Source organism: Malaclemys terrapin, chromosome 8 (genome assembly GCF_027887155.1).
Source record: "Malaclemys terrapin pileata isolate rMalTer1 chromosome 8, rMalTer1.hap1, whole genome shotgun sequence".
NCBI lineage: Eukaryota > Metazoa > Chordata > Testudines > Emydidae > Malaclemys > Malaclemys terrapin.
In genome coordinates, this window is record NC_071512.1 from 28,885,175 (window position 1) to 28,912,329 (window position 27,155).

General features: G+C 44.4%; 2 protein-coding genes across 7 annotated transcripts in view; one reads left to right on the forward strand and one right to left on the reverse strand.

Annotated features, from left to right (window-relative positions):
- The window catches only part of LOC128841575 (collagen alpha-1(I) chain-like), a 63,367-nt gene extending 61,889 nt beyond the window's left edge, over positions 1–1,478 (reverse strand). For 4 of the 5 annotated variants that reach the window (XM_054036723.1, XM_054036722.1, XM_054036720.1 and 1 more), the window contains exon 1: positions 1,145–1,478. In XM_054036723.1, the coding sequence (XP_053892698.1) occupies positions 1,145–1,478 (334 nt within the window). The remainder of the gene's footprint in view (positions 1–1,144) is intronic. The other variant, XR_008445877.1, reaches the window with a different exon arrangement.
- A 194-nt stretch (positions 1,479–1,672) lies between these two features.
- WWC1 (WW and C2 domain containing 1) overlaps positions 1,673–27,155 on the forward strand; it is a 159,717-nt gene continuing 134,234 nt past the window's right edge. Inside the window, exon 1 of one of the 2 annotated variants that reach the window (XM_054036718.1) lies at positions 1,673–1,805. In XM_054036718.1, the coding sequence (XP_053892693.1) occupies positions 1,687–1,805 (119 nt within the window). In that variant the 5' untranslated portion in view covers positions 1,673–1,686. The remainder of the gene's footprint in view (positions 1,806–27,155) is intronic. The other variant, XM_054036719.1, reaches the window with a different exon arrangement.

Genomic DNA, 27,155 nt, shown 5'->3' on the forward strand with positions numbered 1-27,155 from the left:
TTTGTAAGTCTATAATATATAACTAAACTATTGTTGTATGTAAAGTAAATAAGGTTTTAAAAATGTTTAAGATGCTTCATTTAAAATTAAACTAAAATGCAGAGCCCCCCCGGACCAGTGGCCAGAACCCAGGCTGTTTGAGTGCCACCGAAAATCAGCTTGCGTGCCATCTTCGGCACGTGTGCCATAGGTTGCCTACCCCTGGCCTAGAGAGTGGAAGCAGTCTGCATGCCCAGAGTCTGCAACACAGGTGCCTAGGGAACTTTTACTTTAAAAATGTAGGTGCCAAGTGAGTTTTGGTACCTAAGGGTTCAGTGCAGGTTTTGGGGATACAGTGGAGCCAAAACTGGGACTTCCGTGACAATGCTTTTATGGATCTGGGCCCTAGTTTCTCCTTTAAGTTCTCCTCTGAACACACTGACTAAATCTTACAAGCTTTAATCTACCACCCAAAACTTTATTTCTGAAAAAAGGAGTGGCGTGTGTGGGGGGTGGGAGGAAACCACTACTAACAATGTATACCACCCCAAGGTGATGTATTCCTCTTGTGATCAGCTGTGACTTTCTGGATTGGAATGGTAGGGTTTCGATTGTAAACTCAGTGGGGTAAGGGCTATGGCTACTTAACACTGTGTACAGAGCAGAGGCAGGCTGGGCTTGGCAAATAATAAATCCATGCATTCATGCTCCAGCCTCCAGCTCACAACCGTGTTAACCTGAGCACGGGGGGAGGTCAGTATTTTACACGTGGGAACGCTAGGGCATAGAGAGCCAAGGTGATACAGAGGGGGAGGGACGGAATCCTGCCAACAGTTCCCTGTTCTAAGCACTAGCCCAATCTGCCTAGGGGCAAGGGTAGCTTGAAACGCCCCAGCCCATCGCTGCCTGGCGGAGTAGATGCCTTGGGGCCCACCCGACCATCCTCCTGACGGGGGGGGGGGGGTGCTGCTGAGAGCCCCCAGCCGGTGCCCGGGGCAGGTGCTGCTCTGTGCCCAGCCCCCAGCGCCTCCCCGCCTGGGCAGAGGGAGGCGCTGTGCTGTGCCCACCCCCGTGCCCTGGGTAGGGGGAGGCGCCTGCCTCCGGTGCACCCGTGTTTACAGTAGCAGCGGCGGCAGCAGCAGCTCCGCGGGGGCAGCGCTATTACCTGCATTACAGTAGCACCTGGAGGCGTGAGGCGAGCCCAGCGCTCCCCGGCAGGCGGGGCCGGGCCGCAGCGGCAGGGCGCTGGGCCCCTTCACGGAGCAGCATCCCCCGCTCCGCCGGCGGAGGTGTCGGTGCCAGGCTGGGCCGGGAGCGGGAGGAGAGGAGCCACCCCCAGGCCCCGGGCACTCGCCGGGCGGCAGGAGCCGAGCGGAAAATGGAGGCGTGAGGGGAGCCGCCGCCTCGGGGCGCTGGACAGCGCTGGGGAGCCTGTGCTGGTGATCGCCTGGCACCGCCCTGCCCCGCTCCCCCCCGCCCCAGCGCCGGGCACCTGGCATCACCCGGCACCGCCTTGCATCGCCCGTTGGCCCCCCGAGCGGAGGATGTGACTCCCGCCGGTTCCTCCTTGCAGTGGCTGGGCTGATCCGTGCTGCCCCCAGAGCTCTGGGCCTTGCAAGGAAGGGGAATCCTCGCCCGCCCCCTTCTGCTCTTGCGGGGACCAGGGGCTGAGCTCTTTATGGGGCAGTTCAACCCGGCCTGGAGAAGATGCCAAGGAAGGAGCTACCTTTGCCAGAGGGCTGGGAAGAAGCCCGGGACTTCGATGGGAAAGTGTATTATATCGACCACACCAACAAAACCACCAGCTGGATCGACCCGAGAGACAGGTATGAGGCCGGACCGGTTTGACTCCCTCGCTGCCATTCAGGGAAGCCAGGCAGGTGCAGGGAGAGGTGTCTGTTCACCCAGCCACCGCCTGCCCTTGGGCCGGAGGGAAGAGGCAGTGCAGTAGCACAAAGAAAGAGCCTGATGCTAAAGGGGCACCTCGAGCCCTAAGCTGGGGCTCACTGGACTTCCCCCGACAGCTGGCCCAGGAGATAGCTGTGTTTGTTCAGCGTGTGTTGCTTCAGTTGCCAATGGCGCAGGCGAAAGAGGCTTTATTACAAGATTTGTAAAACACCCAGCACTGGGTGCACGTTTACATGGCTTGGATTACTTTGATTTACCCCCCAAACCACTTCTCTTTCTATGCGGAGGGAGCTCTCACCACTATAGGATATACAGGCAAACCTGGGTAGTAAGCTCAGTGTTAGGGTACCAGCGCAAAGAGGCTGGAGAAAGTGATGTAGCTATCTTGAATTTTGCCTGATCCCCACAATTTTTTGTCAGGGCACTGCTAGGTTGGAGCTTGAGTCATAATAGCTTTCATATTGGCGGAATGAATATACCAGAACATATTTTCAGGGATTCCTGGTGCTAATCTGCTACTCTGGATAAGGTTTTTAGTAAACAAGTGATTTGGTTTTGGTTGATGAATACCATATTTATGTATTGATCCTGATTGGCACTTCTAAATACTATTATAATACAAATTAAAAATGGTCCTGGTTAGGACTAAATTCTCTGTACCTCCCTCAGTGTGTGGGATGGGGACTTTACATTCATACCCAAGCCTGCAGTTTGACTCCATTGAGATTATTCAATTTATAGTCTTTGATGGAAGAAGGGGATTTCCACTCCTGTAACTTTGGCTACTAAGAGCCCTACTTGTAATTTTCTTTTTGCCCTCTATTCATAAAAAGTGACTTCTTAAAGTTTTTATCTTTAAATACACCATGATAATATCTTACTATATAAAGTGTGACTTGGGGAGTTTACCTTGGAATGTCCTGGTTGCTTTAAATTTGTCAGACTATTAACATTCTGCAATTTTGGGCCACATTCTTCCCTAGTTAGACAGGTGCAACCTGACTGATTACCTTTATTGTTTTTGCACTGCTGACACTCAGAGCTGACTTTAGCCTTTTGTTTAAGTGTGTTAAACAGTGGAGAGCTAAGTGGCAGTGTAACAGCTACTTGGTAACCATTAGAATGTTAATGAAAGTGAGAGACATCCCTTGGTTGATGTCATGACCTTCTAATGTCCTATATGCTAAATCTCTTGCTCAAGTCCAAAAACACCCATTGCTTGAAGAGTTTTTCAAAGATCTGTTTTGGTGTGCTAGTAATAGTCCTCCTATATGTCTATCCTTCAAACTAATTTAAAATTCATAAAACCACCACCTTATTCTCTCTCTCTTTCTTTTAAATCTATTTACAACCTGCCTCTGCCATGATGTCTAGAAATCATTTCTGGCTGGCATTGGTAGGGAAAGTGGTCAGCTGAACTGTTTTTTGTTTTCCTTAGCCTTCCATCCATCCCTCAAACCTAGACTGTAAATTCTCTGTGGCAGGAACTATCTTTGTTACATGATGTACAGTGCCTAGCACAATGGGGTTCTGATCCTTGATTGGGATTTCTAAGCAGTATTACAAATATTTGGGGGAAGTGTTGTTCTGGCTTTTGTTTCCAATTTCATTCTTTTCACATAAGTGTCTTGCCCCTTTGTTACTTCAGTGCTCTTGCAGATCTGACATGCAAGCTATTCTTGTTATCAAACATATTGAGATCACGATTGCTATTTGCATTGTGGTAACATCCAAAGAATCCAGTCAGGATTGGGACCTAGTTGTGATGTGCTCTACAAACACATAGTGACTATGGGACAGGGACTAACGATCTAAGATAAGTGGTGATATTACTATATTATAGTATGCTAGTGCTATACTACAGCACATTCTAGGTTTTGGCCCATCTCTTTACAACAAAATATCATGTCCTACATTCCCATAGGTTATTCATGGAGTCATTCATCTCCCACAGTGCTTTTCTTTTTCTCAGTCTTTTTGTATTACTCTTCAGCTTCCTTCTTGACCCTCTTTGCTCTGATGTGTACTATTCTTGTGTTAATCATTATTATAAATTACATTCAAGTATTAAAAGCACCTGCTGTGTATGACCAGTTACTTTTCAAATGATTTGTCTACTTAAGTCTGTAAGTCTCTTTTTAAAATTTTACAGTTAAAATTAGCAGCATATGATCAATTCAGTTTTCTTGCTAAACGATGGAAAAGTCACTGAAACTGTCAATTATACTTTAGGAGGAGATATAGGGTGCGGAGAGACAGATAATGTTAACAAATTTTAATTACTTGTATGTTTACTGCAACTGAAGAAGGGAACTGCCTCAAATACTATATTAAAATTTCTAAATGCAATAGTGATCTACATCTATAAAATTTCATACTTTGTACTTTGATGAATTTCAGGATTCTTTGACTTAATGAAACTTTTTTTTTTTTTAAGAAGGTCATAGTCCAAAACAATTGTAACGAGCACAAGGTGTTACAGAATACTGCTGTAATAATTTTAAAAAGTTAAATGGAGTAAGTCTCTTAAGAGAGTCTTTCTTGTTGTGTGATAATTTACAGGTCTGGTTCAACTTTTTTAATTGATTATTTCCCCCCCAGCAATTGATTCTTTGTATCAGTTTTCCATTATATTTGTCAGGATGCCAGTGCCCACGCATTTGTTTGATTCTAGCTCAGTTATTCATCTGACAGCCAAATGTTTGTTAGCCATGAGAATGAATGATTTGTCCAGTTCCTAACTTTACAGGATTTCAGGGAGCAGCTGCATTCCAGGAGTAGCCTTTTTTGTGCACCCTTATTCTTCTAATGAAACTAAACACAAACCAAAAATCTGTGAGCACTAGTGAGGACTAATAGTGTCATCTAAAAATCCTGGTCTTTTCCCATATAGGTAATCGCAATAAAATATAAACAATTGCAATGTACAAATATGCACCTTATTTTAGGTGTGTGTGTTGTGCTACTGCAACAACATGGACTGTGTATTTACTACTGATAACCAGGTTTTCACTGTTTTCTACAAAACAACCCAATATATGAAATTTTTCAATGATATTATGCTAGAAATACATATGGTACTGACAAGCCTTGAACCTGAAGCTGTTCTTTTACTGGTATGAATTAGGAATAATTACCGAAGTCATTGGAGTAACAGCAGTGTGAAACTGGTGTGAGGAGGCCCACCAGGCCCTAGCATATTTTCAGACTGAAATAATTTTTTATCTAGTACTGTTACAAGTAAACTTTAAAATTACTGTAACATAGTTCATTGCAATTGATAGCAGTTTGTAAATAGTCAGCGTCACTATTTTTGGGGGAAGAGGGGTCTTTCATGCAGAAAAAAGGCAGAGATAGTATATAAAAAAGTGATTTGCTGTAAAACCACAGATTGCAGTGGATATGGAGGCAGATATGACTTAAAACTCCTTTTTGAACTCATTTCCTTCAAATTGGCCAGATTTCAAGTTGACAATGCCCGTATAATATCTGGTCAATTCATTCAGCGAGCCACAACTGGTAACTAAAGATAAGAGACTCAACTTTTAAAGCTTCCCTAAATCCCTCTTTCCAGTTTAATTTAGTGTAAAGAAATATGATTAGGGATACTGTATAGATGCAGTGCTTAAGTCTGTCTATATAGTTTTTGTTATATTAGTTGATGTTGGATTTGTAGTTTAGTTAGATATGTTTTGTGTTAACTGAAGCTTGTTAAAGGAATTATTGCAGGAGTGTGTCTGGATGCAGACATAATGGAACACCCAGAAACTTTAGATACTTAGGAGAAGTGACTGGCAGAAAGAGGGTTCTATAATCATCTAAGAATCAGCTGAACTACTAGAGTTGATTGTATCAACTGAAATTATCCAATTTAACTGTAGAATAGAATCTTTGGCAATTTTTTTCAACAGTCTATCATTCTCCTGTCCATAAGAAGCATGGTGTCACAGCATCTTCTTGCTTATATGTATAAACAGGCCTAAGTGATGTATGACAGCACCAGAAGGATTCAGAAGTTCACTCTCATGATGGATAGAATGAGCCAAAAATTGTATGGTGTGCTGCAAGAGACCTGCCTTCAAAAGCTGACCTGAATTTCAAAGCCCTGAAGGCTTCTGTAGCCTTTAAAGTGATGAGGAAGGATGATCTAACTCAGGAGTTCTCAAACTTCCTTGCACCACGACCCCTTCCTGACAACAAAAATTACTACATGACCCCAGGAGGGGGGACTGAAGCCTGCGCCCCACCGTCCCAGGTGGGGATGCCAAAGCTGAAGCCAAAGGCTTCAGCCCCAGATAGGACACCTGTAACCTTAGCCCCGCCACGCAGGGCTGAAGTCCTTAGGCTTCAGCCCCAGGCGGTGGAGCTTAGGCTTGGGCTTTGGCCTTGGGTGGTGGGGCTTGGGCTTGGGTTTTGGCCTTGGGTGGTGGGGTTTGGACCCTGGGCCCTAGCAAGTCTAATTCCAGCCCTGGCAACCCCATTAAAAAGTGTTCACAACCCACTTTAGGGACTCGACCCACAGTTTGAGAACCACTGGTCTAACTTATTGCTTTGAGCCTCAATTTTGCTGTGGCCTGTGTTACAATGGTCCCTTCTACCTTGAATCCATAGCTTTGGTCAGAGCAGAAACAAGTGTGAGGGATCCATGTCTGCTTTCTCAGTTGGTCTCAATGCATTGCAGAAAGAGAAAGGTGTATAACAGGGGTGGGCAAACTTTTTGGTCTGAGGGCCACATCTGGGAATAGAAATTGTATGGCGGGCTGTGAATGCTCACAAAATTGGGGTTGGGGTGTGGGAGGGGGTGAGGGCTCTGGTTCGGGGTGTGGGCTCTGGGGTGGGGCCAGAAATGAGGAGTTCAGGGTGAGGGAGGGGGTTCTGGGCTGGGGCGTGGGGGGTGCGGGCTCTGGGCTGGGGCTGGGGATGAGTTTGGGGTGTAAGAGGGTGCTCTGGGCTGGGACTGAGGGGTTTGGAGTGCGGGATGGGGATCAGGGCTGGGGCAGGGGGTTCGGGCACTGGAGGAGACTCAGGGGTGCAGGCTCTGGGCGATGCTTACCTCCAGTGGCTCCCGGAAGCAGCAGCATGTCACTTCTCTGGCTCCTACATAGAGGTGCGGCCAGGTGGCTCTGCACGCTTCCCCGTCCGCAGGTACCGTCCCTGCAGCTCCCATTGGCTGTGGTTCCTGGCCAATAGGAGCTGTGAGGGCGGCACTTGGGGCAGGGGCAGCACGCAGAGCGGAGCCCCCTAGCTGCTCCTATGCGTAGGAGCCGGAGAGGGGCCATGCTGCTGTTTCCGGGAGCCACGTGGAGCAGTCCCTGGCCCTGCTCCCTGGCTGGAGTGGGGCAAGCCCCAGACCCCACTCCCCAGCAAGAGCTTGAGGGCTGGATTAAAACGGCTGGCAGGCTGGATCTGGCTTGTGGGCCGTAGTTTGCCCACCCCTGGTGTATAAGGAGTGGAAGAACTTTTGAAAACTCGTATTTTGAGATTAAAGGACAAGGTTAAGAAAAAGCAACTATAATAAATGGCTTATATGTTGCATGTATGTTATTTTAGTAGCATACAAATGTTGTACAATACACATATTTAGCAATGCAAATATCTTAATATATATAAATAGTGGATGTTCACATGATGGTAAGTAAATCTTCTCTTCCTCAGTCAACATAAGTTTTAGATTGGAAAGCTGTCAGGCACTTCTAATGGCCTGCTAAATGACTTCACCTAGTCAAGTGGCTTAGTCATAGTGTGTTTCTGCAACATGAAGTTGAAGTAGCTACTTATTTATGAAACTATGAATGATGAATTCTGTCCTTAGGGCTAATTCAGGATTAAGCTTCCTACAGACTGGTGTTTCAGAGACCTACATTATTCAATAATGCATGTTCCTGAAACGATCGTATTCTCTGAGTGACAGCTTCCTTTGTGCTGACACAGACCACTCAGCACACATCTTGATACAATGGCGCTAGAATTCTCATGATCATTTTTCAAATGCAGAAGACACACCTGCATAGTAATTTAGGCCCTAGATTTTAAGATGTTTTTATGATTACCGCTTCGTTTTTACATAAGATAAGAGCAAAATCCCTGAAACATGATAGTTCAGGCTGGTATCTGATCTCAAACTTAGCTGTAAATCAGGAATAGCACCAGTACAAAATTAGCTTGATTTGAGAGAAGAATCTCACTTATCTTTATAGTATAGAGAAGAGTGCTTTGATTCCAACAAAGGTATTGTCCCTGGATCCTGCTAGGGAAATGGGGGCATTGTTCCATCTTTGGAGCCTATGACTAGCTGGAGTCTGATCAGTCTGAAACTCCCTTCGGCTCTGGAATGGAGAAGCATGTTCCCCACCGCCTTGGGCCTCCAATTTCAGGTCCTCACCACAGTAAATAGTTTTATGCATTCATGGCATGGTATGGCTCACAGTCTTCCAAGGTTACCTCAGAATGAAATCGACTGGACTCTGATCAGTTCACCTCTGATCACTAGGCAGTGAAAACTGATAAGATTCTGGCCAGTTTTCACTTTTCTGCAGCAAAGCTGCAATAAGCACCAGAGGCATTAGAACTGTCTGTAGACTCTGGAATACAACAAACATCAGTTAGCCTTCCAAATGTGGAGTATAATCTCTGCAATCCTAAAGGCTAGAAAACCTTATACATTGAGAGTTTAGATTTTGCAGAAGTTGACATTTGCCTGGGATAGCTTTCTACTCCAAGTTCAAATGGATTTCCAAACTTTGGCTATATGAGCCTACAGAACAGTTAACTCGTCGGAAAGGGAATAGAGCTTCCAGGAGGAATACATAACTAATAAAAGAAAGATGCCATTTAGGGAAAATGTAGACGTTTTATTCGCTACAGGTTGAATTTTCTTGTACAGGGATTAAGGTTGAAACAATCCTTAGAATTTAGGAGTTATAGTTTTGAAAATGCTTGCTATGGAAGGATTAGACCCAGTATGCATCTATAGATTGCAATATCCTGCATATAAATACATTTTTCAGATTTGGTGTGATACTTCAGTGTGTCTTGGCTCCTCTGTTGGTTTTACTTTTGAAACAAAATTTCACAGCCATAAGTATAGCTCTGTGATTCACTGTCCATCTCTGCTATTGGCAGCTCAGTGCATTAATCTGCCTCAGTGGAATGCAATTAAATTTAGCTAACTAAAATGTGAAAGCTCTCCACATGCCTCAAAATAAAAGGGCAATGAGAAGCACAAACAACAAATAATGGTGCAGTGCTGATTTGCAAATGAAAACCAATAGTGTAAGAAGGAAAAATCTCAAAGATGTGGGGCATTTCTCCTCTGCTTTTGTTCTGTATCCAGACTACTTTCAGCATGCATACTGGAAGAAAGAAATGTGGTTTATGCAGCTGCAGGCTTTCCTAACCTAATGCCTGCTGTTGCCCTTTTTTATTGGTAGCCAGCCAAATACCCGGTTGTAGTTATGTGAATCTGTTTCCCTCTCACATATACACTCTCCAAAGATAGTTGTTAAATTAATTATAAAGAGCAGTCTGTTTAAGTTACTGCTAAGAGCCAGAGTACAGATTTCACAGGATTCTGAGTCTAGCCCTGACTGTGTGGGTGATAAAGGGAACTGAAGACCCTTTCCTTTTCCTTATGACAGTTTTGTGTTCTTGTGTTCTTCAAGTACTGTGCTTGAATACATTTGTGTTATTTTTTTTCTAGAGCAGTAGGGTTGAGTGGTTTGTACATGTGTGTATGTGTGTACACGCATGCTTGAAGGGGGAATATGGAAAGCAGAATTATTGAGGCATTTAAGACTTTGCTTAAACTAGAAACACTGAATCTTACAAGATGAACTGAATGTAATTGAAGGAGGTGCTTCTAAATGAAGTAAGTAATTGAATCAGAGCTTGAATGGGGAGCTAAAATCAATTTAACCTCTTCAGTCATGTAAATCAAACTTTCTTTTGCTTATCTAAGACTAACAAGACAAACCCCACATTGGAATTTGGGATCATTTTATGTGGTTGCAAAGATTACCTGTAGTACAGTATGGTTCTGTTTTCAGTTGAGTGTTAACACTGTCATATATGGGTTGGGGGAGGGGCATTGCTGTTAAGCATGTATCTCACAATTTACCCTCTGAAGTATACTGCTATGGCTTTCATCTTAACTATAGTAGCCTCTGTCACTAGTTTTGTTTCCAGATGATAAAAGCCTCGTCTTTTCCTCCTGTGTTAGATTCATATTAATACTTGCCTTGCCCCCTCACTGATCTCACTGCATGGCCAACTGACGAGGTATATCTACTTTATTATATAAATATTAGTTTTAAACAAAAGTGTGAGCTGAAATATCAAAAAATATTTTGATTCTGAAAGAGCTTCACCAAACTGAAAGAGGGTGGGTATAAGGACAAATCTTTCCTTTCCCCAACTGGGAAGTATATGTGTAATTCAGATGAAAGCTGCTGAAACTTGATTCTTTTCCAGACAGGTCCTTGCTCATTCTTAACTCTTTCGTTAAGAAATTAATAGCAATGTGCACCATGGTCATATGGTAAATTGCAGGGAAGACATAAGCATTTGCCTCTGTCTAGAAACTTAGCCCTGATCTATGCTACAGATTTATGTCGGTATATCTACGTTGCTCAGGAGTGTGGAAAATCCACACCCCTGAGTGATATAGTTATGCCAACCTAACCTGCAGTGTAGACAGCGTTTTGTTGACAGGAGGGCTTCTCCCATCGACATAGCTACTGTCTCTCAGGGATGTGGAGTACCTACACTGACAGGCGGAGATAGCATCTTCACTAAAAAAGAACAGGAGTACTTGTGGCACCTTAGAGACTAACAAATTTATTAGAGCATAAGCTTTCGTGGGCTACAACCCACTTCTTCGGATGTATCCGAAGAAGTGGGTTGTAGCCCACGAAAGCTTATGCTCTAATAAATAGGGTTACCATATTTCAGCAAGCAAAAAAGAGGACGGGAGGAGCCCCGCCCTAGCCCCGCCCCTGCCCCTCCCACTTCCCGCCCCCCCAGAACCCCCAACCCTCCCCCCGTTCCTTGTCCCCTGACTGCCCCCTCCTGGGACCCCTGCCCCTAACTGCCCCCCAGGACTCCACTCCCTATCTAAGCCTCCCTGCCTCTTGTCCCCTGACTGCCCCAACCCTTATCCACACCCCCACCCCCAGACAGACCCCTGGGACTCCCACGCCCCATCCAACCACTCCCCACCCCCTGACAGCCCCCCCCCAGAACTCCCAACCCATCTAAACCACTCTGCTCCCTGTCCCCTGACTGCTCCGATCCCTCTCCCCACTCCTGCCCCCTTGACAGCCCCCCCCAGAACTCCCAACCCATCTAAACCTCTCTGCTCCCTGTCCCCTGACTGCTCCGATCCCTCTCCCCACTCCTGCCCCCTGACAGCCCCCCCCCCCAGAACTCCCAACCCATCTAAACCCCTCTGCTCCCTGTCCCCTGACTGCTCCGATCCCTCTCCCCACTCCTGCCCCCTGACAGCCCCCCCCAGAACTCCCAACCCATCTAAACCTCTCTGCTCCCTGTCCCCTGACTGCTCCGATCCCTCTCCCCACTCCTGCCCCCTGACAGCCCCCCCCCAGAACTCGCAACCCATCTAAACCTCTCTGCTCCCTGTCCCCTGACTGCTCCGATCCCTCTCCCCACTCCTGCCCCCTGACAGCCCCCCCCAGAACTCCCAGCTCCCCACCCCCCTGCTCCTTGTCCCCTGACTGCCCCTTCCTGGGACCCCTGCTCCTAACTGCCCTCCAGAACCCCACCCCTAAGCCTCCCTGTTCCTTGTCCCCTAACTGCCCCCTCCTAAGACCCCCCCCAACTGCCCCCCAGGACCCTACCCCCTACCTGTACCCTGACTGCCCAAAACTTTCTCCACCCCCCCAAAAGCCCCCCCCCGTTTCTTGACTGCCACCTCCAGAACCTTCCTGCCCCCGGTCCCCCTTACCCTGCTGCTCAGAACAGGGTGTTGGGCTCTGTGCGAGCCGAGCCGGACACGTGGCTGCGCTCCCCAGCACAACAAAACCCGGTCCCTGGCCCTGCACAGTGCTGCCGGACCGGGTTGCAGGAGAGGCCAACTCAGAATGCAGGGCGGCTCCGGCTCCTCTACAGCTGCTCAGGAGTCCAGCCCGGGATTTTTCTGTAGCCCTCCCAGCCGCTCGCTCTGCCGGGGGAGGGGGAAATCCCGGACATTGTGAGTGCTTTACAAATTCCCCCCGGACGCTATTTTTAGCGCGAAAAGGAGGACATGTCCGGGTAAATCCGGACGAATGGTAACCCTATAATAAATTTGTTAGTCTCTAAGGTGCCACAAGTACTCCTGTTCTTTTTGAGGATACAGACTAACCCGGCTGCTACCCTGAAACCTGTCATCTTCACTAAGTGCTACAGTGCCTGTGCCACTGCAGTACTGTAAGTATAGACAAGCCCTTAGTTGTAGTCTGGAGAAAAAATATCTACTTCCAGGATCCTTAATTTGTCATCACTGACATTACTATCGAACACTCCCTTCAAGAGAACATTTCTCTTCCTTGCCTACTTATCTCCAGGAGATGATGCCTAAAAACTTCTTGATTAAATCTCTAGTCAGGCATTATACAACATGTCATCACTTTGGTTAAAACACAGAGTGACTCTTTGGATACTTTTTGATACATCTCCTTTTAAAAAACTCCACTGCTATGAGAGTACTAATATATATTTGGAAACTTTTACATCAGCCAACTTCAAGACTATGCTAAAAGAGTTACTTTATCTGATATGCTCAAGAAGAATTCAAACTTGCTCCTGGGTAATCAACTCAAATATGGTTGAAGGTCTAAATAGAGCTGTCTTGTATCCAGACTTCACATTAAAATGTTTGACCAGTGGCGAACTTAGAGTTAGTGGGGCCCTGTGTGAAGCTTCATGTTCAGGCCCCCCCTCCCCCTCAGGACCAAGCCAAGAAAAACAACATTCTTTCTTAGCTTCCCCCCCCCCCCCATTTTTCATTCTTTTTTTCTTTGTCCTCATCCTATATTATAAGTAATGGGAAGTAAATGAAAATAAAGTGAGGTACCTTGATTGGGTCAGGGGGTTGGGGTGCAGTAGAGAGGGAGGGGGGCAGGCTCTGGGAGGAAGTTTGGGGGCTGGGGCAGGGGGTTGGGGTGTGGAAGGAGGAGTGAGGGGTGCGGGCTCTGGGAGGAAGTTTGGATGGGGGCTCAGCTGGGGAAGGGGGTTGGGGTATGGGAGGAGTGGTGCGGGCTCTGGGAGGAAGTTTGGGTGAGAGGCGTGGGCTCTGGGCTGGGGCAAGGGGTTGGGGTGCGGGGTTGGGGTGCGGGAGGGGGGTGGGGGGGCAGCGCTTACTTTGGGCAGCATGGCTCCCAAAGCGACCGGCACACACACCCCTCTGGTAGCGGCTCCTAGGTGGGGGAGGCCAGGGGGGCTTCGCTTGACTCTGCCCTCTGGTGCTGCCCCTGTAATTTCCATTGGCCGGAGTTCCCAGACAATGTGAGCTGCGGAGTCGGTACTTGGGGCGGGGGCAGTGAACGGAGACTCACCCCCTCTCAAGGGTCCCAGGGACCCAGCCGCTTCTGGGAACGAAATGGCGTGGAGGGAGGGAAGCAGAGCGGGCAGGGAGCTGCCTTAGCCCTGCTGCTGGCACCCCTCTGTATGCCCCTTATGGGGAGGGGATCAGCAGGTCTCTGGGCGCTGCCCAGGGCAGGTGCAGCATGCGGAGCCCCTTCCCCCCATGCCAGGGGTACATAGAGACATGCCAGCAGGCGGTCGCTTCTGGGAGCGGCGTGGGGCCACCAGCCACGGCATGCATGCAGGCAGCCTGCCTGAGCCCTGCTGCTCTGCTGGCTGGGCCTCGGGGGCAGGTTGTTAGATATTTGTCCTGCATTTTGGGTGCCCCCCCTGTCGTTGGGGGCCCAGTTTGTTTCATGGTAAATCCGCTCCTGTGTTTGACTAATAAATATTGAGAATACAGGATCTTTATATTATTTACATTATTACATATCTCTTGGTTTGATTTCAAATCAGGACCGATGAACAACTGTCCAAATTGAGTAGTCTCAGCTCTTACCCACAACGAATAGTCGCTTCGATATTTCCTATAGATAAATTCCTGATGATTATTAATAAAAGTAGCTAAAGGACAAGGCTTCGGTGACAGGAATTTAGAAATTTTGTCCAAAGCTGTCAAGGTGGCCTGGATGAATGGGTGATTTTTTTTTTTTAAATTTAGTTTTAACCCAACAGTTAGTAAGAATGGCTATATTTGCCTTCAGTTTTGTTTTTTTTACCAAGTGTTTGGATAGCCTATTGTTAACCCAATTGATTATACTTTTCATTGTTATGCATAATAATATTAAGATAAATTAGGGAAAGCTAGTCCAACTTTAAGATCTCACCCTTGGTCTTTTATGTTTCCATATGAATTTTAATAGTGCTTCCTGCCATGTTTTTAATGTCCTGTCAGGAATGTACTGAAACAAAACTAATAACTTCAGGAGGCTACCTTATCTAGCCAAGAAGTCTCATGTTTGTTCCATTCCTCCAAGTTTCTTATTATTTTATTCCACAGTAGAGGATAATTTGCCTTAAAAAGATTTCTGTTTTTTCTCCACAATATTTATTCCTAAATATTTTAAAGATTCCTTTTCTCATTTAAATGTATGTAGCTGTCAACAGTTTATTTTAACTCTTTTGGGAATATTAATTCCTAAAATTTCATTTTTTTTTAGTTTAGTTTGAAATCTGATACCTCCCCAAATTCCAAAGTCAATTGTTCTATAATTTTTAAGGATAATAGATTCTGCAACTGTAACAAGACATTGTAAACATATAAAGCTATTTTGTGTTCTAATCCAGAAGATGGTTTGATGCTCTTTACCAAGAGGCTGTTTCTCACATTTATTGCAAAGGGCTCCATTACCAAAGCAAACAAAAGGGGATTAAGTAGGTCTTGTACCTCCAGACAAATTAAAAGGAGGAGATTGATGACCGTTAATCAAAGCAGATGCTCAAGGGTAAGCATACAGGGCCTATATGCCCGTAAAAAACTGACTTCTAAAACCAAACCTTACCAAAATCTTCCTTGGGTACTCCCACTCCAGCTGGTCAAAGGTTTTCTCAGTATCCAAAGGAACAATTGCTAGAATTAGCATTATAGATCAAATTTGGAATTATTCTGATATCAGATAAATGCCTGTCAGCAAAAAAACCAGAATGGTCAAGGTGAACATATCTGGGAAAGATGACCATCAGTATGTTTGCTAGTACCCTGACAAAAATTTTAGTATCCATCTTAATTAGAGAAATAGGTCTGTATAATACATCGTTGTTAAGCTCTTTTTCTTCTTTAGGAATGACCACATTTTTTACTCTTTCCATGAAGCTGGAATCTCGTTCCCTTGCAATATACCATTAAACAATTCAGTTGAAATAGGGGCTATCACTTGCTTCAGAGCTCGATGCTCCCCAGAAAACTCATTGGGACCTGAAGCTCTGTTGGATTTTAAATTCCTAATTACAGCTTCATCTGGAGCAATTTGCCCATCAAGAGCTGCCTCATCATCTTCTGAGAGCTGACATTGTTTCATGCTTCTCAGGTATCTATAAGTTCAGGATTTGGATGTTCTGAAGTGTACAAAGTATGGTAAAAGTTAGCAGACGTTTCAGAGATCTGTTTGATCCCAGTTCCTAAATCTCCCTTTTTATTTCTAATCAGTGGGATGGCTGATTTATCCTTTTTCCTTAACTTTCTGTCTAAAAGCCTGTCAATTTTATTGCCCTTTTCATAGTATTTTTGTTTTAAGTGTTTGCTCAGCCTTACCTGTTTGTAGCAGGTTAATCTTCTCTCTTACCTCTTATAGCTTTCTTGCAATTCTTGTCCTTGCACCCAGTACAGCTTGAGCAGTTTTAAGGAGCCATCTCTTGATCTACTTCATTTCTTTCATTGTGGTGTCTGTACTAAACCTGGCACCAAAACTACTAATGGTAAATGTTTGGGAGGTTAACTGTTAATATGCAAACTATCTTGAACTGCTTAGCTGCCTTCAGTAACTGCGTTGTCTCAGAGAGAAAGCATTTGTGTGCTAATTAAATTTATTTTATTGAACAGTCAGTACTGAAACCATACAGACGCTCCCCGACTTACGTAATCATTCTGTTCCGGAAAGCCTTACGTAACTCGAATTTTGCTTAATTCGGAAACGTATACCCGTACGTTACGCAAAAATTTCCCCAACTCGAAAATCTTATTTCTGGCTTATGGAACTTTTTCCGTAAGTGTGAATTTGTGTAAGTCGGGTCTTGCGTAACCCGGGGAGCGTCTGTACGAACTTGCCTCAGTTCATCTTTTGTAAAGTTTCCCAAGGTTCTTTTTTTCTCTTCTGTATGTTGCCTTTTGGATGATCTTATATTAAAGTGGCCTTTCCTATTGCATACATTCTGATAACATTCAAATACTTGTGCATACGCTTCTTACTTTTGACTTTTCCTAATTGTTGCCTACATCCAAGCAGAAATGCCTAGAAATACTAAAGTTGAGTCAAACCTCTATACTTTCCCCATTCTTTAGGGCAGTCAGTCCAAATTCAGTTTGCTTAAATTACCTTGAGTTTGTTCAAGTTTCAGAGGCAGGACATGTGTGCTTTACACCTGCATCTCATGTCACTAACCTGTAAGATGATCTGACAATCTTATCTCTTCAGTGCATGTAGGGTAAGTTTCATGCTTAATCAAAGAGATGCTGCTTCATTCTTTAACAGCTATAAGATTAGAATGTTGTAAAGCTCTTTAGTCAAGCTTTACACTGTTCAGACCTGAACTTCGTTCAGAATGTTGCCACCTATTTTCCTCTGATCTGATCATATGATGCTGCCTCTCTCAGACTTTCACTTGTGTATTATAATTTCTGGATCTATTCAGCTAGTGTTTGTGACCCAGGAGAGTTCTTTGGTCTAAGTACCTGTTTATTTCCTTCTTGAGTATATTCACAACATTAGCTTCTGTTGCTACCTTTTATTATCCCAGTTTTTCACACATGACCCCTCAGCATAGGAAGGGACACATTCAAAAGTTGGCTACATAGGTGTAACTCCATTAACTTGCATCGCTCTGAACGTTCCCCATGTAGCAGAGACCAGAATCCCTCTAAATAGAGAATTCAGTATAAGTAAGGCATAGCTTTAAGGTGGAATAAGATTTGTCACTAATTCACTTTGAGTGAAAAGTCCTTGGACCACACCTGTTGATTCATTTTTGAAGTTATTTGTAGCCATATTCATGTTGGCTAAAATCAATGAAACTACTCAGAGTATTGTCCTACTCAGAGGAATTACCATACTGAATCAGACCCAAGATCGATCTGGTCCAGTATCCTGTCTCTGATAGTTACCAGCACTAGATACTTCAACAGTTTCTTATGGCAGTGAGTTTCACAATTTCATTACACATTGTGTAAAAAAAATTCCCTTTGTTGTGTTTGCATTTCCCACCTTTTAATTTCACTGAATGTCCTCCGGTTCTTTTGAGACAAGGAAAATAAAAGCTCCCAATATACTTTCTCTAGACCATTTGTTGTTTTACATACTTTTGTCATGTCCTCACTTCATCTCTTTTCTATGGTGAGCAGTCCTAGTCTTCTCAGTCTTCATATGACAGTTTTTCTAGGCCTCTTATCACACTTGTTGCCCTTGTCTGATCCCACTCCTGTTCATCAGTTTCCTTTTTGAGATGGGGTAACCAGACCTGCACACAATATTCCTGATGAGGCCACAGCATTGATTTATATAAATGTAACTATAATTTATGTATTATTGACTAGCCCATTCTTTATGCAACCTATCATCTTGTTTTTGTTACTTTGATCACCGCTGCATGTTGAGCGGAGTTCTCATCAAGGTGTCTGTAATGATGCTCATGTCCCTTTCTTGAGTTGATACAGTTAATTTAGAACCTTGCCAGATGTAAGAATAGCTTGTATTTCCCCCTCCAGTGTGTATTACTTTGTATTTATTGACATTGAATTTACTTTGCCAAGGTGTTGCCCATTCACCTGGCTTGTTTGATCCTGACTAAACTAAATAACTTACCCACCTGAAAAATTTTGCTTCCTCAGTTCATGCCTCTTTTTTGAGATAATTAATAAGTATAGCAAACCACACAGAATGTTGTCTGGAACCTTGAAGCACCAGCTCCTAGCCTTTTTCTCTCTCTCCCAGTGTCTATTCCACTGTGGATAAATACTTAAATAGTCATTGGATCAGAAAGAAAGAGGGGGAATGACTCTGTAGCCTTCTAGTTATGTTACCAATCTGGGAGGTGGCAGACCCAGGGTCCAGTCTCCCTGCTCCAATCACTCTTTCATGATTTATCCACAGTGCAGACAGCATCAACAGAGGACTGAGGAAGGCCCATATCAGAATATCCCATTTCTCAGTGGCTAGTGCATGTCTCCTGTGAGGTGGAAGACCCACGCTAAAATCCTTTCTCCTCTGGTGGCAGAGAAGGGGGAACTGAATTTTGGTCTCCTTCATCCCAGGCAAGGTTTCCGATCACTGGGCTGAAAGTTCTAAGGTGGGTGGTGGCACCACCATCTTCTCCTCTGGCTAGATTTTGAATGGGACCTGATCTGGTAGATGACCTCTGAGAATACCTCCTCAAATACCTACAATCACTCTGGGGATTAGGTGGGAAATTGACAGCTGGATGCCTTGAGGGAGGCAGTCGTTTGCAGGCTGATGCAGAAACATGGTCACCTGAGTGAGGTGTAGATGCCTACAAGGTTCACCAGCAGTTTTGTGGATCATATTTGAGCCAAAACAGGGAGTTAGGCACCTACACCGGGGACATAGGTACCTAAGTACCTTTGTGAATCAGATCCCTAGTCTATTTTTGATTAGGTTTTTGTTTAATTCCTTTATCTGACACCCTAGTGGCTTTACAGAATTTACCTCCGTTCTTATCCTTTCCCTGTTCTAGTTCATTTGTAATTTGCACTTTAGCTGTCACTGGATACATAGATACCATTGTGTTTCTCATTCCTTTAACAGTTGTCTGTCTGACTTAAGTGCTCCTCAGCTTCCATTTGCTTCCCCCTAACTCCTCTACCCCCAAGCTATTTATTTTACATTCAGAAGACTGGCTCTGTTTTAAAATGGAGACCACCCCTCTGTCTAGGCTCCACCTTCTTCCAAATGTACCACAGTACCTAATATACCCCTCTTCTTTCTACCATCTCCAACCATGCAATAAGATGCTGAAGTTCCCACTATCTAGTTGGACCGGTGCATGGAACTGGAAACACTTCAGGGAAGCTACTTCTGGAGCTCTGGACCTAAATCTTCCACCAAGGAGCCTATATTTAGCTTCCAGGAACTCTCTCCTACATTTCCCTATGTCATTGGTACCAACGTTCATCATGACAACCAGTTCCTCTCCAGCTCTCACTAAAAGACTGATGTTTTATACATGTCTGCTGGGAGCAAAGGTGACAGGTAAGTCATCAAGCAGTTGTCACAATAATCACTGTTATGGTTGCAAGTCTAGCCGCACCCCTTGATTTCTCTCTGGTCTCTGAGTTCACTCTCTTCAGATCCCAAGTCACATGCCTTACAGTGGGTGGAATCCTGTGATTCTCCCATTCTTAGACGGATCTGTCATTCTGGTCTACAGTACTCTGTGTATCCACTTGCTTGCCCAGCTGGTCCAACTGGGTTTGTGCACCTGTGGGTCTTCCCCTTGACTGACAGTCTGTGACTAGTGGCATAATGACTCAGAAAAACGTTCTTAACACAAAGTATTGTTTAATCTTATCAGTACTAGCAAAGCATAACAGAAGTGATTTTTAAAACAAAAGTTTTACACACATCTTTGGGGGTCTGGGTCTGTCTTTCCCCTTAACCATCCCCCTCATCCAGCCTAAGTTCACTCCACTCCCAGACTTGGACCTGTGGCCCAGAAACAGCTGGAGCTCTGCAGAAGGGGATCAAGACAGTTCATCAAAGAAAATGTCTCTTGCATAGTCTCTTAAGCATTGGCCAATGATTTGCTATCTGAAACCATTACACACTTCCCTGCCTGTGTGCCGTTAGCCGTTTTTTTAATTAACCCCAAGTTTCCATACAGTAACCCTCTTACAACAAATTGAATTCCTAAACTATTATAGGCAGCTCCAATTCTGTCACAACTACATACCCAGCCATCTCAATTCTTGACTGAATGACCTATCATCACAGCCTGTTTCTCCATTTTAATTCCATCCCCTGGAGCAACCTCCTTGGTACATGAGGAATTGTCATTCTTTATTATCTCAGATTGATGGGGGACTCTCTTGAAGGGTATGTGTCCCTCAATTCCACTTCCCCAGGCCTCCAGTTGAGCAAGCCAGTTTCATGATGGAAGCCTGTTCTGAGGTGGGCCCACTGAATAATATTCCTAAGCCATGAATTTAAACAGTTCTGTCCCACTCTTCTTTCAGCTCAGTAACACTGGGCTCTACAGACCATGAGCTGCTTGCACAGGGTGCATATATAAACCACTTGGCCACAAAGGAAGTACTGATACGTCCTGCACTCTGTGCAATAAATTGGGTACCACTCATCCTGATTAGTCTGCTGCTGGTCTCCTCCTGCAAAATAAGACTGTTATTTTTAACTCTGGGTAGAGATGGATTTAACTTTTGTGAACTGTTAACTATTCAGAGGAACTGTTAACTATTCTCCATGCATCTGAAGAAGTGGGTTTTCTACCCATGAAAGCTTATGTCCAAATAAATCTGTTAGTCTTTAAGGTGCCACCAGACTCCTCGTTGTTTTTGTGGATACAGACTAACACGGCTACCCCTCTGATATTCAGAGGAAAGGTCTTAGTATAAAGGTTTTTAATTTCTCAGTCTACTAGCCTATTAATCATTAAATTTAGAGCCTGCTTCTCCATGATGCCTAATTCCCACTTAATCCAAGCTCCCCTGTGCTCCTCCATCTGTTGTCTATTCACTCTGTCTGGGGCCTCTCTTCACTCAGTGTGAGAGGTGGCAAAATCTGTCCCTAAAGACTGTTGGATGATGCTTCAGGCTTAGTGCTCAAAATCTGTTCTTCTGTTTCTTTATATAGCTCCCTTCTTGGTGTAGGCTTACATTTATTTTAATGTACATTGTTTGGGATTTGACTTGGTCATCTGGGGTATTCTTTTCTGATTAAGAGTACAATATTAAGATAAGGAACTTTTTAATTAGAAATGTATTCACAAACAGATTTGCAATGAAATGTCTAAATTAGTTATTTCTGTTCCAGTATAGACAAATGCTTAAGTATATCTTCATGTTTCACTTTCTCACTACTTTTAATGCCACATTTAAACATATTTCAAGTCTCTGTGAAACCCCCTGATGTGGCTACATTAAATGCACTATACAAATAGAAGACTCTTCTGCACAGTTCATAAACTTGTTTCTTGTATTTGAAATCTGTTTAAATAATTTTTTTAAAAGCAAGAAATTAAAGATCAAAATAGACTTTTTTGTGGATTGGATAGATAGACTAACGAGGATAAACAGTCTATTTGGTGAAATGTTATAGGATTTCTGTTATAATGATAAATGGCATGTGAATATGCATGTGCAATTAACAAACCCTTTTAAAGATTAAACCTCTCCATCCAAACTCGGCCTTCCTGTTGAAGTTGATGGCATCCTAAGGAGACCAATCTTTCATTGGTAGAGGAATGGACTAGATGACCTGATAGACCTCTTCCATCTCTAACTTCTGTAAACTTTATAAACAGGATCTGCTCATTTTGAAAAGCAAACCATTTTCACAAGAATAGCCAGTAACTCTTTGATGGGATATCTGAAGCAGAGACTCACAGAAAGTGTTTATTATTATGTGTGTATGCAGCACATAGTGGGGGATTTTTAATCAATACAGTAAAATTCTACTTAATTGTAACTCCTGTTTATCGATTCTGTTAAGCAAGTCTCCCCATCTAGGTACTAGCAAATCTCACCAGTGACATATCACATGCTTTCCATGAACCACACGAATGTCTAATTACTGAAGGAATTGAATCAGTAATACAGAGTGTATGTACATTTTAAGTGCTGTAGAATGGTACAATGGACCTATTCAGAGGTTCATTACAAAACTCAGTGTAAAAGGTTTATGTTTTCTCCTAAACAATGAGTTTCAACATTTAGTGTCAAGTAACAGAGGGGTAGCCGTGTTAGTCTGAATCTGTAAAAAGTAACAGAGGGTCCTGTGGCACCTTTAAGACTAACAGAAGTATTGGGAGCATAAGCTTTCGTGGGTAAGAACCTCACTTGAAGAAGTGAGGTTCTTACCCACGAAAGCTTATGCTCCCAATACTTCTGTTAGTCTTAAAGGTGCCACAGGACCCTCTGTAACATTTAGTGTGTTATCTACTAAATATCGAAGTTCAGACAAGTGAGAGAGGAAGGAAATAATATTCTGGTCTCTGAAGGAAAAAACATGCAGATGTAGACTGTCCATTGTGGGTGAAACATACCCATGGTGTGGAAGGCCAGTAAAGCCTTCTGCATCTCTTGAGCCCTGTGTTGTGAGTGTGGGCACAATGTTCATGCAGAGGTGAATCTGCTGGGCAAAGGTCAGTCTGGATACCTTTATTGTCTTATATCTGTCTTTAAAAACATTGTACACTGCACTCTGTTGTATGACTGAAACTACAGTTGATGATTCCAAGGGCTCTGCATGTCCATTAAAGGATTTTTCTGTACTCTGAAGAATGTCAGTTACTAGCCTTTACAACCAGGAGAAATCTGCTTACTTGCAGTGTAAATGAAAACATTGTTATTGACTTCTGAGCCAGGATCTCAGAGAATCTGCAGTCTGAACAATAGTATCAAAGGGGTCTTTTTGTGGGTAATTGGAAGGGGACAAAAATTTCATGTGGCTTGTCTGACAAGGCAGCTTAACTGGTGAAAACATGCATACTGTGAGTGTATAAATTTTCTCAAATTAATTTCTTTCTAAAAACACAAAAAAGTAAATATAAATGCTTCAGAGATTTTTCTAACTAAAAATCTAGAGTAACAAACGACTTCTCACAGTAAGTGCTACCACATCAAGCATGCAAACACAGAATAATATTAGCACCTGATGCAACACTGTAGCAAAATCTAGTTCCATTGTGCATAGTAATAGATGTGCCTCTGCGTGGGCAGGTGAATATCTGAAGCAAGGAAATAGAGAGGAAGAAAAGAGGAAGTGGATTGGGGGATGGGCTGTTTCAGGAGTTGGTAATCCAATAGAACACATAACTGTACGATAGGTAATCAGTGTCCCTGATCTAGCAGGGGAAAATCCACAACTGTGAATACCTCCTAGAGTTGTGCTACCTTCCAGACTATAAACTGACATACCCCAAGGAGCTTAGACGGTCTTGGGGAGGAATTTTTACCTATATAATAATGTTGGTTAGGGTTGTGAATCTTTTTACAATATTTTTATATTAGCAAAACTCCTAGGGTGGATGCAGTTATACTGGCTAAAAAGCTAAATGGAAAAAAAAGGCTGGTCTTATTCAAAATAAGAGTGTCCATGCAGAATTTAGGGTTACCAGGTGTCCGGTTTCTTACCGGAATGTCCAGTCAAAAAGGGATTCTCGTGACTCTGGTCAGTCCTGCTGACTGTGCTATTAAAAATCCAGTCAGCGGCGCAGTGGGACTAAGGCAGGCTCCCTGAAGCAGCGACATGTCCCCCATCTAGTTCCTAGGTGTAGGGGCAGCCAGAGGGCTCCGCGCGCTGCCCCTGCCCCAAGCACTAGCTCCGCAGTTCCCATTGGCTGAGAACTGCGGCCAATGGGAGCTGCAGGGGTGGTGCCTGCAGACGGGGCAGTGCACAGAGCCACTAGGAAGTGCTTCCGCATAGGAATCAGAGGGAGAACATGCCGTTGCTTCCGGGAGCTGCTTGAGGTAAGCGCTTCCTGGAGCCTGCACTCCTGACCCCCTCGCGTACCCCAAACCCCTGCCCTAGCCCTGATCTCGCCTCCCCCCCCCACGCTCTCTAAACCCCTCAATCCCAGTACTACAGGCTGTCTGTATCTGTGTAAAAGGTGGTTTATTTTGTTGTGATGGAGCTTTGGATGTTCATTGGCCAGTTGGAAGATCTTATTTGTATGCTGGCTTATATAGCCAGCATTGAGAATTGGAGTCTCATCCTAGCTTGTCAGAGCATCCACTCAGGTAAGTTGGTGGCCATCCACATAAGGGTGAAAATGTAACTATTTGCTTCTTTGTGGAGGTTTAAGATTCTTTTTTGGCACTTGAACGGGAGTCAGAGGAGGAAGGGTAGAAATAAAGCCCTCTTTCTTCTTGGATTGAAATCTAAATGGAGAAACTCTTGACCTATGGGTAGACATCTCTTAGCCATTTTTTTTGGGTGTGTAGGGGGAATAAGAATTGAGGTAGGCTTGATACCTAACACTTCTGGGTTTATAGGTATTAGCACTGTGACTTCCTCATGCTTTCACCCTGCTTCAGAAGCCAATCTCCAACCTTTCTCGAAGTTTTTAAAGCAGTAGTATTTGATAGTGACTCCTCTTGCAATATGTTCAGAGATATGAAGGATGAAATTTATATTGGGGTTAATGTAGAGTCAAACACTTCTAATTATCCACTTTACATGAGCTCCCCATTTTCCCTTCTTCCCATCCGGACACCAGCACTTTGTCTATGCTAGCAAAAATGAGACCTATAATGCTCCGTCAGTGCAGCTACACCAGTGTTAGGAACGATAGATGCTATAATGTAGAAGTGAGTAAATTATGCCTGTCGTTTCATGCAACTCAGCTGAGTTACTACTGTGGGGCTGTGCTGGTGGTAAACTAGAGCCCCTAGTGGTTCCTAGTGTAGATGTAGTCAACACTTCAACTGAGCTCTCTCATTCTGGATCTGTCTACACTGCACTTAGATACCTGCAGCTGGCCCAGGCTAAGGGGCTGTCTGACTGTGGTGTAGATGTAGGGGACTGAGCTGGAGCCCGGGCTCTGGAACCCTGTGAGGTGGGTCATTCAAACAGTCCCTTAGCCTTAACCCCATGAGCCCATGTCAGCTAGCATGGGTCAGCCAGGAGTTTTTAATTGCAGTGTAGGCATGCTTTCTGTCTCTATTGGTATTACCTGCTTCTCTTGAACAACTCTGCAGAGAAGTGCTTGGACCAATTTCCCCATGATTCTTTTTCCCTTCCACTGACTTCAGCTGGAGTTGTGGGTGCCAGTACATGTAGAAATCTGGACCTAAGATGTGTCAATTTGGGCACCCAAAATTTGGCCTTTTTTAATTTAAAGCACACTTGGGGACTGATCCTGTTTCTGACTCAGGAAAAAAACTACTTTGGATTCTTTTGATCTCTGAAGGAGGCTACCAGCCTTAGCCAGTTGAAGCAATGGTATTTGGTCCAAGAAGCAATACTGGGAAACTTTCAGCAAGGGTATGGCTCAAAAAAAAAAAAAAAAAAAAAAAGTTCTCTGGTGAAAGTAAAGGTAAAGCTTAGGGTCTGATAGAAGTTTTAGAGTAAAGTAGAAAGAATAGATCATGGCTGAATGGTCCTGGAATCCAGCCTGCATGAGTAGAGAGCCATTAGACTTGCGGTCAAAGTGACATTCTGAACAGTCACAGGTGTTTTTACAGTAACCACCAGGAAACACACAGAATGAGAAATATATTTGCACTACTGTTGGGTTGTAGATGTACTGCTGCACTTTAACTCTTGTGTACCATATTGATTCTTCATGGTGTCTGGTTTGGATGGTTTAATGGACTTATTGTGGCAGACTAGCATCTATGTGGCTCTCATTGCTGCTGGCCTCTTGGAGCGTGTGTACATTACAGTGTAAACCCAGGGGTTAGTGGGACTCAAGTCAGCTGACCTGTGTTAGGGAACCCTGGAATTTGAGTGTCTATGCTGTTTTTTAACTCATGTTAAGACTTTTCTAACCCATGCCTAAATCTGGGGCTTTGGCATCCACACTGCAGCATGCATACCCGAGTCCAACCAACCATATTCCAGAGTCTATAGCAGGGATAGGCAACCTATGGCACGCGTGCCAAAGACAGCACGCAAGCTGATTATCAGTGGCACTTACACTGCCCAGGTCCTGGCCACCAGTCCGGGGGGCTCTGTATTTTAATTTAATTTTAAATGAAGCTTCTTAAACATTTTAAAAACCTTATTTACTTTACATACAACAATAGTTTAGTTATATATTATAGACTTATAGAAGTGACTTTCTAAAAACGTTAAAATGTATTACTGGCACGCAAAACCTTAAATTATAGTGAATAAATGAAGACTCGGTATACCACTTCTGAAAGGTTGCCAACCCCTGGTCTACAGTGTCCTCCCAAAATGTGGCTGCTGTAGCCCTATGACCATGAGAGGCTTCTCTCCCCACCATGGCAGCTCCTGGGCTGGGGCACCTCTCCCCTGGCCACGGCAGGTCTGGGCTGTGTTGGAGCTGGGGGAGGGGCGCCTCTCCCCTGGCCGTGGCAGGACTGGGGATAGGCTGAGGCTGGTGGGGAGAGGCATCTCTCCCCGCTGCAGCCCTGAGCGCTTACGCGGTGCTTAATAGGCTGCTGCACGGCTGTACAGCTTAGAGGGAACTTAGCTGGCTACTCTAGATTGCTACAGATCCATTGCCAGGTTGGGGTTGGAAAGTCAACTGTGGGTAAAATGGTAGCGTAGGTAACTTAGGCAATCAGACATGTGGTTTACTCCAAGGTGGCAGACACCGGGACTCATGTGCCCGTAATTTGACCTCGTCAAGGAGCAATTGAGTACATAAACAGCAAAGGGTACTGTGACGGCTCGGATCATAGAAACCCCCTTGGGAACTGCCAACTGATGTGCCAAGACTACTTCTGCCCCTGCTTTCCCTGCCAGCTGGGACTCCAGCACCCTGTCTTGTTGAGCCAGACGCGCCAGTCTGCAGAAACCAAGGATGCTTTGTGTTCTCACATCATGGACTTGCATGGCCCAGTGGAAGAGGGGGAATAGTACCCATATGAATGTGCTTGTGACAGGAGAGGGGCTAATTTGGGGCGGGGAGTTTAGAGCATTGGAAGGTGTGTGGGCTTGATTACCATGCAATATCATTATGAATAACATGATTAATGAATTTGGGAGGGGGAATATAGTGTTAGTAATTATTATACATTAGTAAATGATCTGAACTCATGATTGTATCATGGGATGCAGTGATAGCAATAAACTTTATTGAAGGCCTAAAAG